Source organism: Narcine bancroftii, chromosome 2 (genome assembly GCF_036971445.1).
Source record: "Narcine bancroftii isolate sNarBan1 chromosome 2, sNarBan1.hap1, whole genome shotgun sequence".
NCBI lineage: Eukaryota > Metazoa > Chordata > Chondrichthyes > Torpediniformes > Narcinidae > Narcine > Narcine bancroftii.
Genome location: NC_091470.1, coordinates 202,590,204 through 202,604,440, shown reverse-complemented (window position 1 = coordinate 202,604,440; position 14,237 = coordinate 202,590,204). Strand labels below are relative to the sequence as shown.

The following is a 14,237-nucleotide window of genomic DNA, read 5'->3' as shown; positions in this document are numbered from 1 at the left end:
TTTCTATGCTCTAAATGTCTCAGCTCTGCTAACCTGGCCTCATAAGGCTTATTTCCCAATCGAGGCAACACCCTGGTGAATCTCCTCTCCTCCCTCTCCATAGCGTCCACATCCTTCCTGTAATGAGGTGACTAGAACTGAACACTGTAAGTGTTGGTCTCACCAGAGATTTGTAGAGGTGTAACATGACCTCAAGACTCTTGAACTCAATCCATTGACTAATGAAGCCCAGTGTCCCATAGGCCTTTTAAACTGTCCGTTCATTGCATGTAACATGCTCCATAACCCTTAATTGGCTAAAAAAATCTAACTGTGTTTTAAATACATTTCAGAAAGCAGCCCTCACTGATTCCATGAGCACTGATTCACCTCTCTCTGGGAGAACACAAAAATGCTGGAGAAACCCAGCAGGTCACGGAGCATCCACAGGACGTAATTGGATCGGGCCTGGACCCTTCAGCAGGGAAGGTAAAGCAGGCAGGCACCTAATGAGAAGGTGGGAGGAGAGGAGAGGAGGGAGGAATGTGGAGCAGGAGGAGCGCAGGCCAACAGGTAAGAGGTCAGCCAACCATTGAACAATTACAGCACAGAAACAGGCCACCTCAACCCCTCTAGGCCAGGCTGAACCATTTTTTTGCCTAGCCCCACTGGCTTCCCCCCCACCCCTCCAGTCCATACCCCTCCTATCCATGTACCCATCCAAATTCCTGTTAAATGTTAAAATCAAACCCGCATTCACCCTTTCAGCCCCACCGCTCTCTGTGTGAAGATGTTCCCCCTAAACCTTTCCCCTTTCACCCTTAACCCTTGACCTCTAGTTTGTATCTCACCCCCCCCCTCATAATTCTAAATACCTCCATCAAATCTCCCATAAGCTCAAAGGTATAAAGACATAGCTTGCATAAGACATTGGTGAGGCCAAATTTGGAATATGGTGTGCAGTTTTGGTCACTGAACTACAGGAAAGATAATAATAAGATAGAAAGAGGGCAGAGAAGATTTACTAGGATGTTGCCTGGACTTCAGGAATGGAGTTACAGAGAAAAGTTAAACAGGTCAGGACTTTATTCCCTGGAGCATAGAAGGAGGGGAGATTTGATCGAGGTATTTAAAATTATGAGGGGGATGGACAGAGTAAATGTAGACAGGCTTTTTCCATTGAAGGTGGGTGAGATACAAACCAGATGTCATGGGTTAAAGGTGAAAGAGGAAACGTTTAGGGGAAACTTCTTCACACAGAGAGTGGTGGGGTGGGGGTTGGGGGGTGGTGGAATGAGCTGCCAGCTGATGGGGTGAATGCGGGCTCAATTTTAACTTTTAAGAGGAAATTGGACGTCCACGGATCGGAGGGGTATGGACTGGGTGCAGGTCAGTGGGATAATAGTTCAGCACAGACTAGAAGGGCTGAAGGGCCTAATTTCCTTGCTATAATGTTCTCTGTTTCTTGGTGGGAGGGTAGAAGAGGGCGAAGCTGATGAGTGATGGGGGGGTGGCTCTCTGAATGGGGAGGGATGGAGCTGGAGGGAAGGAGACAAGAGGGAAGGGGAGAGTGACTTGGGGGGAGAGGGTCAGTGGAAACTGGAGGGCGACATTAATGCTATCTGGTTGGAGAGTGCCCATGACATTGTTCCTCCACTTTGTGTGAGGCCACGGACAACCCCATCATTGGGGTAATTGGTTCCCATTTACTTCCCGTGGATGCTGTGTGACTTGTTGGGTTTCTCCAGCACATTTGTGTAGTGCACTCGACCATGGCGTCTGCGGACTTTCCTGTTTAGCTCTCTGGGAGAAGCTGTTCCCGCCCTGGGACAGAAAGAGGGAAACAATTAAATCCAGGAGTAGGTAAAGAACTGTCAAGTCAAGTTTATTGTCATCCGATTGCACAAGTACAACCCAACGAAAGTGCTCTCTGGTCCTCAGTGCAAAAACATGCAGACACACAACCAGACATAACACACACAAACAATACACACGCAGGACAAGTATTCATATATATAACTTTTTAAAATTTAAATTTAGACCTACAGCACGATAATGGGCCACAAGTCCAGGCCGCCCAATTTACACCCCATTTACTTACACCCCCTGGTACGTTTTGAAGGGTGGGAGGAAACCAGAGCCCCCAGAGAAGACCCATGGGGAGAAGGTACAGTGCAGGATTTGAACCCCAGTCCAATCCCGATCACAGCGCTGTGAAGGAATTGCGCTACCCCAACAGTGCGGCCCATGAGTAAATAAATAAATATTGTTTCGTAAATATGAGAGTCCCTGGACAGTTAGTGCAAGCGGTTCCTTGGGTCATTCAGCATTCTCACGACAGCCTATGGGGATGAAGCTGGTGGTGCTGGCTCTGGCACTCCTGGACCTCTTCCCCAATGGGAGCAGCTGAACGATGCCATGTGTGGGGTGGAAGGGTTGATTTTGTGCGACCTTTTCAGAACAACGATCCCAGCAGATCACATCGATGGGGGTGGGAGGAAGACTCCAGTGATCCTCTCTGCTGCTCTTATGGTTCTGTGGACTGACCTCCGATCCATTTCTCTGCAGCGTCCATGATGCATTCGGCCAGGATGCTCTCAATAGAGATCATGTGGAAGGTTAACATAATGGTGACCGGAAGCCTTGCCCGCTTCAGTCATCTCAAGCAGGGAGATGTTGTGCATCCACTATAGATCACTAATTAAGTGAACTCCAGGGAACTTGGTCTTCTCTGCGACAGAGATGTTGATGTGTAGTTGAAGGGAGGTCATTCTTGGTTGTCCTAAGGTCCACAATCATCTCCTTCATCTTGTCCACATTCACATTCAGTTGGTTTCTCTCGAGATTTTCCACCTCTTCTCGGTAGCGCGACTCATCGTTGGCGCTGACGAGGCCGACGACTGTGGAATCACCTGCAAACTTGACGAAGCTGGTGAAGCTGGGTCTGGTGAGGCGGTCGTGGGTCAGCAGGGTGAACTGGAGAGGGCTGGGCACATGTCCCTGAGGCACATGCTCAGCATGATGGTGCTTGGCATTCTGCTACCGACCCGGACAGACAGGCAGGCGGACAGGAGATGGAACCAGATAGGGGCGTGAAACCAACGTTCATGCCATCAGTTTTGAGGCTGTCTGGGAAGAACACGATGTGTTCTCCCTCCACTTTAGGTTTGGTCTCATCATGACCACATCAAAAAAAATAGGGATTATGGGAGTGATTTCGGGAAAAATTGTTGTGGAGTCTGTTTCCACAGGTCAGCACATCATCATGGGTTGAAGGGCCTGCACTATGCATTAATCTTCAATGGGTCCAAGAACAGACATGTTGTTGGGCGAGTTAAATTGTTTTTTTTAATTAAATTTAGACATACAGGATCTACAGCTTTTATTTTCTGAAGGAACTTGGAATGCAATTTTCTAATGGGTTACTACCTCTTCTTTATGTGCCCATCACTCTCTCCTACAATTTAAAGTAGTCCATAGGACTCACATCTAAAGTCAAACTATCTCGTTTTTATATGGATGCATCTCCTTGTGATAAATGCAACAATGGAGATGCTTCATTAATTCATACATTCTGGACGTTCTTGGAATGAAGTATTTCAAACTTCCTCTGCACTTTTGAAAATCAATTTTAAGCCTAACCCTTTAACTACCTTATTTGCTATTAGTTGGAGAGAGTGGCATAACTTTAACGGCATCTGATTTGCATGCACTAGCTTTTACTTCTCTGATGGCTCGGTGGGCGGTGTTGGTCAGATGGAGGGACGTTACCCCGCCTACTCATGCTCAGTAGCTATGTGACGTCAAGTTTAAATGTAGAGACAATTAGATGCTCAATTTCCAATTTGAATGTAAATTTTCAAACACTGTGGGGACCCTATTTGAATGACTTTCATAAAAGGTAGAAATACTGACTAATGAGGTAATTTATCACTGAGAAGAAGTCTGTCTTCCATTTTATGCCCATCGACTTCATTTTTGGTCGTGAATTTAGATTTTCTTTTAGAATAAAATCATAAAATATCAATACAATATAATCTGTTTGATTAAAGTGTGCCAAACCTTGCATGAAATGAGATGATTTAAGGGGAATGTATATTTTTGAATTTTAATCTGTATTTTTTGATGTGATATTTCAATGTTAATAAAAATATTGAAAAAAGATGTACAGCATGGAGACAAGCCCTTTCGGCCTACAACCTCATGCTCCCCAATTAATACCTAATTAACCTGCAACTCCCAGTATGTTTCAGATGGTGGGAGGAAACTGCAGCCCCCAGAGGAAATCCACGCAGGAACAGGGAGAACGTACAAACTTCTTACAGACAGCACAGGATTCAAACCCCTGTCGCAAGCGCTGTAACGGCAATGCGCTACAATAAACACACTGACCACTTCACTAACCAGTCTCCCTCTACACTAACCATCTGCCTCTGCACTAACCATGTCCCCCTCTACACTAACCGTGCCACACCGTCCCATCATACACTCCCAGGGTCAGACACAGAGTGAAGCTCCATCCACACTGTCCCATCACACATTCCCAGGGTCAGACACAGAGTGAAGCTCCCTCCACACCGTCCCATCACACACTCCCGGGGTCAGACTCAGAGTGAAGCTCCCTCTGCACCGTCCCATCACACGCTCTTGGGGTCAGACACAGTGAAGCTCCCTCTGCATCATCCCATCACACACTCCCGGGATCAAACACAGAGTGAAACTCTCTCTGTATCGCCCCATCACACATTCTTGGGATCCCAAAGACAATTTTCCCAAATTTCCAGTGAATTTATTAACAGCTGTCTCCATTTTAATCGCAAAATATATACAGCTATTCCCCGACATATGCCCAAGTTCCATTCTGACCGACCTGTCGTATTTCGAATGGACACAAGTTGGAACTGTGTCGAAGTCATAAACAAAGTCATTTTCGATTCCAAATCAATTCAAACTGACTGGCAACTGAGAGATGGTCACTATTGTACACTCGCGGCTGTTATTTTCTTTCCGTTGTATGCACGATGGTCGTAAGCTGGGGATATAAGTGACAATTTCAGCTGTTTACATATTTTTTGGGGGCGTTCACGCTTTCATCACCAATCATGTTATTTCCAATTAAGTCACATTTTATGTCTCACCTTGGAGCCACACTCTTGATGGAGACCCACTGTTTACAACGCTGGTGACTGTGGGTTCAGATCCCCCGCTGCCCATAGTGAGTTTGTACATTCGTCCCATGTACGTGTGGGTTTCCTGCCTCGTTCCAAAGAGGCAGGAGGTTAGTAAGACCATAGGAGCAGAAGCAGGACATTCAGCCCATCGAGTGTTCCCTGACATTCTGTCACGAGCTGATCCATTCTTCCACTCAGCCCCACCCCTCTGCCTTCTCCCTTGACTATCCAACTCCCTGTCAATCTCTGCCTCAAATACACCCAGTAACCTGGCCTCCACAGCTGCCCATGGTAGCAAATTCCAGAGGTTCGCTGCTCTCTTGGCAAGAGAAATCCCTCCACATCTCTGTTTTAAAGGGGCACCCTTCGGGATCTTGTCCTTGGCCACATCTACTGGGACTAGGCCTTTCAACATTCGAAATGCTCCTGCGAGATTCTGCCCTCATTCCCCCAGATTCCAAGAAGTCCAGGCCAAGAGCTGTCAAACACTCCTCCTATGATATCCCTTTTAGTGAACATCCTCCGAACTCTCTCCAATGTCAGCACATCTTTTCTTAATATTCAAAATGTTTCTATGAGATACAGGGTTAATGGTCGGTTACTTCAGAGTGTGGATGAACAGGGGAACTTGGGGTTCAAATCCACACATTCCTCAAGGTCACCGCACAGGTTGATAGGAACGTTTTGGGCTTCATTAATAGGGGGACAGAGTTCAGGAGTTGAGAGGTCATGTTGCAACTCTACAAATCTCTGGTGAGACCACACTTATTGTATTCAAGTTCTGGTCACTTCATTACAGGAAGGATGTGGAAGGTGTAGAGAGGGTGTAGAGGAGATTCACCAGGACGTTGCCTGGATTGGGAAAACAAGTCTTACGAGGCCAGGTTAGCAGAGCTGGAACTTTTCTCTTTGGAGCGTAGAAGGATGAGAGGTGACTTCGATAGAGGGCTACAAGATTCGGAAAGGCAGAGATAGGGTGGACGGCAAACACCAGAGGACGCCCGTACAAAGTGAGGGGAGGGAAGTTGAGGGGAGATGACAGGGGTAAGTTTTTTTTACACAGAGAGTTGCGGGGGCCTGGAATGCCTCACCAGGGATGGTGGTGGAGGCTGGAACATTGGGGGCATTTATGAGACTCTTTAGACCGGCACACGGATGAAAATAAAATAGAGGGTTACAGGGTAGGGAGGGTTTAGTACTTTTTTTTGGAAGGGATATATAGGTCAGCACAACATCGATGACTGAAGGGCTTGCACTGTGCTGAGTTCTATGAGGACCGCAAAACTGCTCACCGTACTCCGAGTGAGGTCTCCCCTCTGCTTTATAAAGCCTCAACATCACATCTCTGGTCTTAGATTCGATTTATCTTGACAAGCCTCCTGTGGTAGCAGATTCCAGAGGTTCACCACTCTTACCTTGAAGAAATTCCTCCACATCTCTTTCAAATGGATGCTTCTCACTCCCAAAGTTGCACCCTCTTGTTCGTGGCCTCCCCTTCGATGGTAAACAGCCTTTCAGCATCTCTCCCCATGGTTCCGAAGCCAGTGATTAATCAGTGCCCGCCTTGCGGTTACCCCCTTCTGCCCCCCGACCAGATTTGTTCTGACATTGACTGCTGTGAATGCAAAGCTGGTGCATTGGAGAGAGGGAAAAAGGAAGAAAGAGAGAGAGGGAGAAAATAGATGTGTGTTTGTGTCTGCATGTGTAATACACAGAGAGAGATAGAGGTTGAGAGGGAGGGAGAAAACAGACGTGTGTGTATATGTAATACAGGGAGAGCGATAGAGAGGGAGAAATCAGATGTGTGTTTGTATCTGTATGTAATACAGGAAGAGAGGAAGAGAGGGAAAGAGAGGGAGAAACAGACGTGTGTCTGTGTAATACAGAGAGAGATAGAGGTTGAGAGGGAGGGAGAAAACAGACGTGTGTGTGTATATGTAATACAGGGAGAGAGATAGAGAGGGAGAAAACAGATGTGTGTTTGTATCTGTATGTGTATGTAATACAGGGAGAGAGGGAAAGAGAGAGGAAGAAACACGTGTGTCTATGTGTAATACAGAGAGAGATAGAGGTAGAGAGAGGGAAAGACAGGAAGAAAACAGATGTGTATCTGTATGTGTAATACAGGAAGAGAGAGGTAGAGAGAGGGAGGAGGAAACAGACGTGTGTGTCTATATATGTAATACAGAAAGAGAGAGGGAGAAAACAGATGTGTGTATCTGCATGTAATACAGGACGAGAGAGGTAGAGAGAGAGGGAGAAACAGACGTGTGTGTCTGTATGTGTAATACACAGATAGAAAGGGAGAGAGAGAGATCAGTACATTACAGATGTGTTTGTGTCTGTGTAATACAGGGAGAGAGATAGAGGGAAAAGTGACACAGAGGTGGAGGGAGATGGAAGAGGGGTTGCTAATGGGATCCAGAGAAGTCGATGTGTCGGCCGGTTGGAGGGTGCCCAGTTCCTCCAGTTGGCGGGTGGTCTCAGTCTGGCAGCGCACGAGTCCACGGACAGACATGTCAGCGAGGGAACGGGACGGGGGATTGGGGAGAGGTCCTCCAGCGTTTCTCTTCTCGGTCCTGCCATCACAGCGTCTGCAGACTCTCGCGTTGCCCTCTGGAATAACGCCGATGGAGAGGTCACAAAGTGAATAAAATGCGTGGGGTCTTGTCGGCGCGGGTATTGAAGCCGACGTTGAAGGGCAGATGACCTGGCATCGCTTCTGTGCGCTCTGCGAGAACGCAGACCGAAACAGTCCCAGACTATTTAAACCCGATTGGAGACTGGCCACTCAAAAACCACCGACACTCAAACCCGTGGATCTATCAAGGTTTAAGAAGGCAGGTTCACGGGGGGGGGGGGGTTGGCAGGGGACGGGCAAGACCCACACTCCACTTGTCAGTGAAGGGCAGGGGAGACGTGGGCCGAATGCGCCCGGGGTTGTCTGATCTCGGAAACTAAGGAGGCTCGGTACTTGCAGGGGAGAGGAACGCCTGGTGTTGTAGGTTCCGGGGCGGGGGCTCTGCCTGCTTCATGCTGGTTCAAGAATTTCACGCTGTTACATTCGAAATTTTGTATTAGTCAAGCTTTCTGCTTGTGCGAAGTGTTCATGGTGAACGGCTGCATCAATTGCAGATCACACACTTGGATACAATTTATGGTCATGTAATAAAGCAGAAATGGAATATAATACAAAACACTTTTTAAATTTAGACAAACAGCACCGTAACAGATCAACTTGGCCCACGAGTCCATGTCGCCCAATTTATACCCCATTAACCGACACCCCCCCCCTTTCCGGCAGATAAAGATTCGTCATCAGCGTTGCCCGTCAGTGAAAGTCGCCGAGCTCCTGCTCCAAACATCCGATATGAGGAGGAGTCCTTCAGCGCTTTAGGGCCCTTTGGGAGCCCCTCCTTGTCCCCGGCGCCCTCTCGCATCCCCATCCTGATACCTGGTCTCCCCCCACCCCCACATCCCCCGCCGGTCTCCAGCGGCCACCCCACCACCCCGCAGCTTGGCGAGGATCGTCCACCTGCCAGCGGCCCACGCCGCCCGTGTGTCCCCTCCAATGCAGAGCCCCTCACCGCGGCCGTCTCCTCTGTTTCCCCTTCTCAACCGGGGTGTGGGGGGTGGTGTTCTCCAGTGGTTGTTTGTAAGTGTCCAACTAAAGTTCTGGACGAACTCAGCAGGGCCAGGCGGCATCCGCGGAGAAGACCGGGGCCAGCGACGTTTCGGACTTGAGCCCCCCCCCCCCCTCCCCCCAACCTTCGGGAGCCGGGCAGGTCAGGCCGACAAGAAGGGGGAAAGGGAAGGGGCCAGTAGAAGATCCAACGGGGGTGGGGTAGGGAGATGTGCTCTCTGATTGGAGGAAGGAAGGAAGGGGCGAGGTGGGAGGGAAGGAGGCAGAGGGATGAGGGGAAGCGAGAGACGGTGGGGGGGGGGGGTGGTATAGGGAATTAGAAGTCAGCATCCATGCTGTCTGGAGAGCACCGAGGAGATCATAGGATATAGGAGCAGAAGTAGGCCAATTGGCCCATCGAGTCCGCTCTACCATTCCGTTCCCCGGCCTTCTCTCCATAACCCTTGATGCCCTGACTGTCCCTCTCATCACCTGTATCAGGTCACCCCCTCCAAGGAGAACAGACCACGTTCACTCCAACTATCTGCGTGAGGCGCGCTCGCCAATCCACGCAGCCCCCCCCCCCCACCCCGTAATCCCCATTCCCTCATCCGCCCTTCCCTTCCCCACCCAGAACTGTTCCACGGAAGGGAGCGCGACGCTCTAACAGCGACCGGGGGTTCGAATCCGCCGCTGCCCGTACCTTCTCCCCGTGTCTGCGTGGGTTTCCTCCGGGTCCTCCTGTCCCCTCCCCACCCTCTAAAAGCAAACGTGCGCGGTTTGCCGGTGAATCGGGGTATTTGGGCGGCATGGGCCCGTAAAACAAAAGTAAACTAGCTGGCAGGGGGTGGGAGGGTCTTTGGGCTCGAGCGGCTGGGACTTTTTTCTCTGGAGCCGTCTGGGGCTGAGGGCGGACCTCATGTCCTTAAGTAGGCCCTTCAGCCCGCTCAGCCATTCTATTTGATCCACTCAGCCCCACTCCCCGGCCTGTGATGTCCTGACTATTCAATACACCCAATGGCTTGGCCTCCACACCCACCCAAAAGAGCAGATTCCGGAGGATCACCCTTGCTGCCATCTGATTGCACAAGCCGACGAAACAGCGTCCTCGGGTCAAAACTCGCAGACACACACCGACAGACAGTAGGACACGCAGGACAAGTATTCTTATAAGCAATATTGCTTCGTGAACGGGAGAGTCTCGAGTGGTGTGATTGTGAGAAGATCCATTGGTCGTTCTCCATCCTCACTGTCCCATTACAGTCAGTTTGTTATCTGTTTTCAGTTCTTTATTTGTTTACATGTTTTACGCTGTGTACAGTTTACTTTTTTGCACGACCATTCTGCCGCGCCCGCAGGAGAAAGGAATCTCAGGGTTGTATGTGATATCATGTATGTTCTCTGACAATAAATCGGAAATCTAGTCCATGGGGTAGAACCAGAGTTTTATAATCATACACTCAACGCTAGGTCCCTCTCCTAATATCAGGCTCCGACACTCCAAAGAAAACCAGCCAAGCTTGTCCGATCTCTCCACATCGCTCGCACCCTCTAAACCAGGACGGGGAACCGCCTCTGAACCCTCTCCCGCGATGGGCTGGCGCAACGGCAGACAATTTTAGGTGATTTCATGTCTCTTGCCTGAACCCATGTCCTCTGGTTTGTATCTCACCCACCCTCAATGGGAAAAGCCTGTCCACATTAACTCTGTCCACCCCCCCTCATAATTTTAAATACCTCCATCAAATCTCCCCTCATTCTTCTAGGCTGCAGGGAATAAAATCCGAACCTGTTAACCCAGTTCCTGAAGTCTGGGCAACATCCTAGTTAATCTTCTCTGCCCTCTTTCAATCTTATTCAAATCTTTCCTGTCGTGACGTGGCCAAAACTGCGCACAATGCTCCAAATTTGATCTCTGCAACGATTAATGGAAATATAAATTTTAAATTTAGCCCTTCCAGCCCACGTGCCCGCCCAATTACCCCCAATTGACCGACAATATCCCCCCCTCCCCCGGACATCTTGAAGGGTGGGAGAAAAGCAGAGTACCACGCAGACGCGGGAGAACCTACTCGCGGGGCTTTCAAACCCCGGTCCCTCCCGCTGCCCAACCCGGTCAGAAAAGCACTCTTTGCAACGCTATCGACACAGATCCCTCTGTTCCATAGCCCTCGGCCGTGGACGCCCTTTCCTCTTCACTCGCCTCCCCCCTGCCACCTTGCAGCCGGATCCCTCTGCGAGCCGCTGCCGAGTGAACGCTCACTCTCTCGGCTGGTGGCGGCCCAACAGCGCGTCGGTCTTGAATCGGAGGTTTGAGAAACAGGTAAATTGCGCTGGGAAGCTCGGGCAGGAGGTCTTAATTTTGAACCAAAGGAGTTTTTTTTTTGAAAGCACGAAATATCTTTGATCTGGAAAGGCAGAAACAATGTTGTTTTTACGAAACAAGAAGAAAGCAAACCGTATTTTATGGAAAGTAAACTTCCTTCTTGATGCGTTTAAGAATTCTTCAGAAAGGCAATGTCAGTTTTCTTGCCGACAATTTTTTTTCGCGGGCGGGTGGGTGGTGGAATTTTTTTTAACTTGCATAATTTTTCATTCCCCCCCCCTCTCTTCCTCGATCCAGCTTTAACAAACAAACAAAAAAGTTGAACGACAGAACAAAACAAAAACAAAAAACTTTTTCTTTTTTTGTGTGTCTTCACGTTTGCCTTCTTTTGCCAAAGAGAATCCAAGCAAATCTTCTTAGGATTTTTGAAAGCAATTCTTGATTGTATCTTTTTTTTTAAAACAAAAAAAAAATGACGGATAAATCACGGAAAATGATGTTTTTTGAAATCTCTTTTTCTCTCCTCCCATTTTTTCTTGGTCTTAGGTCCGATCTCAAAAAATCCTGACGATAACGGTGCCTTTCGTGGTCTTGGAGATGAAGGTATTTTTTTTTCCGATGCATGTTAACGATACCTCCCACCTCCCTCCCTCCCCACCCTCCGAATATTTTTTTTAATTAAACAAAAAAATCTTCTTTTATTTCAAAACCTTCTCTTCCTTTTTTTCTCCATCTTCCGAAACTTTTTCGTACTCTTCGACGAAATGCGCTCCCCCCCCACCCCGCCTCTTACTTTTACACGAGTCTGTTTTCCATGTTCTGTAAAGTTTTCGAGAGTTAAGACGTGAGAACGAAACGAGGACGATTAAATAAGCCAAATCGCCCTTGACTTTTGCCGCTGTGGAGGACGGGTGGGGAGAGGTGGGGGTGGGGGTTGGGGGGGGGGGTGGGAGGTGGGATTCGCGGAGAATTGAAGTGAGATTGAGTCTGCAATTCAGCCAGCAAACGCGTCACGACTATTTGAAATGGCAGTGCTTTTTTTTCTCGTGGAATGTTTTATTGCAGGATGTGTGAGTGAGCGTGGTGGGTGGGTGGGTGGTTGTGTTTGTGTGTGTGTGTGTGTGCGTGGGTGGGTGGGTGTGTGTGTTTGTGGGGGTGAGGGGGTGGGTGTCCGCTCCTTTCTTCCACTTGCTCCGTCCCAAAGGGGAAACGGTAGCGCAGTGCACAAACCTTGCTGGAGAAACTCAGCAGGTCACGCAGCGCCCATAGGAAATCAAGGACCACCCAGTGCTTCCCTTTGTCGGGGTAGGAAGCGTCAGGGGCAGAGAATCGGAGGTGGGTGCCGTTTGGAAGAACCCGCAGTGGGTCACATCCAAATCGAGCGTGCCAGGTCCTCCGGCGATCCCCGCCGTGGCTGCAGTTTCTCAGGAGCGGATCCCACTGCAGTTTCTCCGTCCCCTCGAGCGAGAGCCTTGCCTCTTGCGAAGCGGAGGGGTGGGGGGTGGGAGGGTGAGTTGGATGGAGGGCTGGTCAGCCTCTCAACGCGTCGAGACCAGGGGCAAGGCGAAGGCGAGCTCTCAAGCCGCGTGCTGGCCTCCCGTAGAATCGCTTCGGCGCCAGGCGGGGGGAACGGGAGGGTTGTGGGGGGGCGGGAGGGTGGGGGTGGGGGGAGAGAGATCCCTCCTCTGTACGGAGCACGGAGAGGTGGGGGTAGGAGAGTGAACGGGGGGGGGGGAACTGACGCAAGAGACGTACAGCACAGGAAGCAGGCCCTTCGGCTCGACTGCTCAGTGCTTGACCGCGTGGGCCCCACCCGCCGTCCCGAGGATTCGCGCAGCGGAGGAGCCCGACAGCTCCTCACCGGTCATGCCTGGAGTGGAGGGGGAGGGGGGGGGGGACCGCAAACCCTGGGTCGTTGGAACTATTGAACCGTAGAAAACTACAGCACAGAAACAGGCCCTTCATCCTTCTAGTCTGTGCCAAACTATCATTCTGCCACTGACCTGCTACCTCCCACCCCCCCTCATGTACCTCCCCAAATTTAATTTTCAGTTTAAATTGGGCCTCTGTTCACCACTTCAGCTGGTAGCTCATTCCACACTCCCACCATTCTCTGTGTGAACAGGTTTCCCCCAATGTTCCCCTAAACTTTGCCCCTTTCACCCTTAATCCATGTTCTTTGGATTGTATCTCACCAACCCTCAGTGGAAAAAGTTTGTTTGCATTTGATCTATTTATCCCCCCCTCCCCAGAGAATCTCCCTCATTCTTCTATACCCCAGGGAATAAATCAGAACCTGTTTAACCTTTCCCTGTAACTCAGTTCCTGAAGTCTGGGCAACATCTTAGTAAATCTTCTCTGCACTCTTTCCATCTTATTGATATCATTTCTGTAGTTTGGTTTCCAAAACTGCACACAATACTCCAAAATTGGCCTCACCAATGTCTTATATAACTTTACCATCACATCCCAACTCCTGGACTCAGTACTTCGATTTATGAAGGCCAATGTGCCAAACACTCTCTTTACAACTCTGTCCACCTGTGACGCCACTTTCAGGGAATTATGTATCTGTATTCCCAGATCCCTCTGTTCGACTGCACTTCTCAGTGCCCGACCGTTCACCGTGTATGTCTTGTCTTGATTTGTTCTTCTAAAATCCAACACCTCCCACTTGACTGCATTAAATTCCATCGGCCATTTTTCAGCCTGTTTTTCCAGCAGGTCCAGATCCCTGTGCAAGTTTTGAAAACCTTCCTCTCTGTCCACAACCCCTCCAGTCATCTGCAAATTTGCTGATCCAATTTACCACATTATCCTGATCATTGATAGAGATGGCAAATGACAGTGGTCCCAGCATCGATCCCTGAGTCACACCACTAGTTACAGGCCTCCAGTCCCAGAAGCATCATCCACCACTACTCTTTGGCTTCTCTCGTCCAGCCATTGTCGAATCCAGTTCACTACTTCACCTTGAATACCTCACATCTGAACTTTCCTGACTAACCTCCTATGTGGGACCTTGTCAAAGGCCTTTCTAAAGTCCAGGTAGACAACATCCACAGCCTTTCCTTCATCAACTTTCCTGGTAAATTCCTCAAAAGGCTCTGTAAGATAGGTTAAACACAGCCTACCATGC

General features: G+C 49.4%; 1 protein-coding gene across 1 annotated transcript in view; it reads left to right on the top strand.

The window, feature by feature from the left end:
- Positions 1-14,237, top strand: part of LOC138753063 (neuroligin-2-like) — a 464,672-nt gene that overhangs the window by 13,889 nt on the left and 436,546 nt on the right. The window contains exon 2 of the mRNA XM_069915655.1: positions 11,645-11,701. Within this exon, the coding sequence (XP_069771756.1) occupies positions 11,645-11,701 (57 nt within the window). The remainder of the gene's footprint in view (positions 1-11,644; positions 11,702-14,237) is intronic.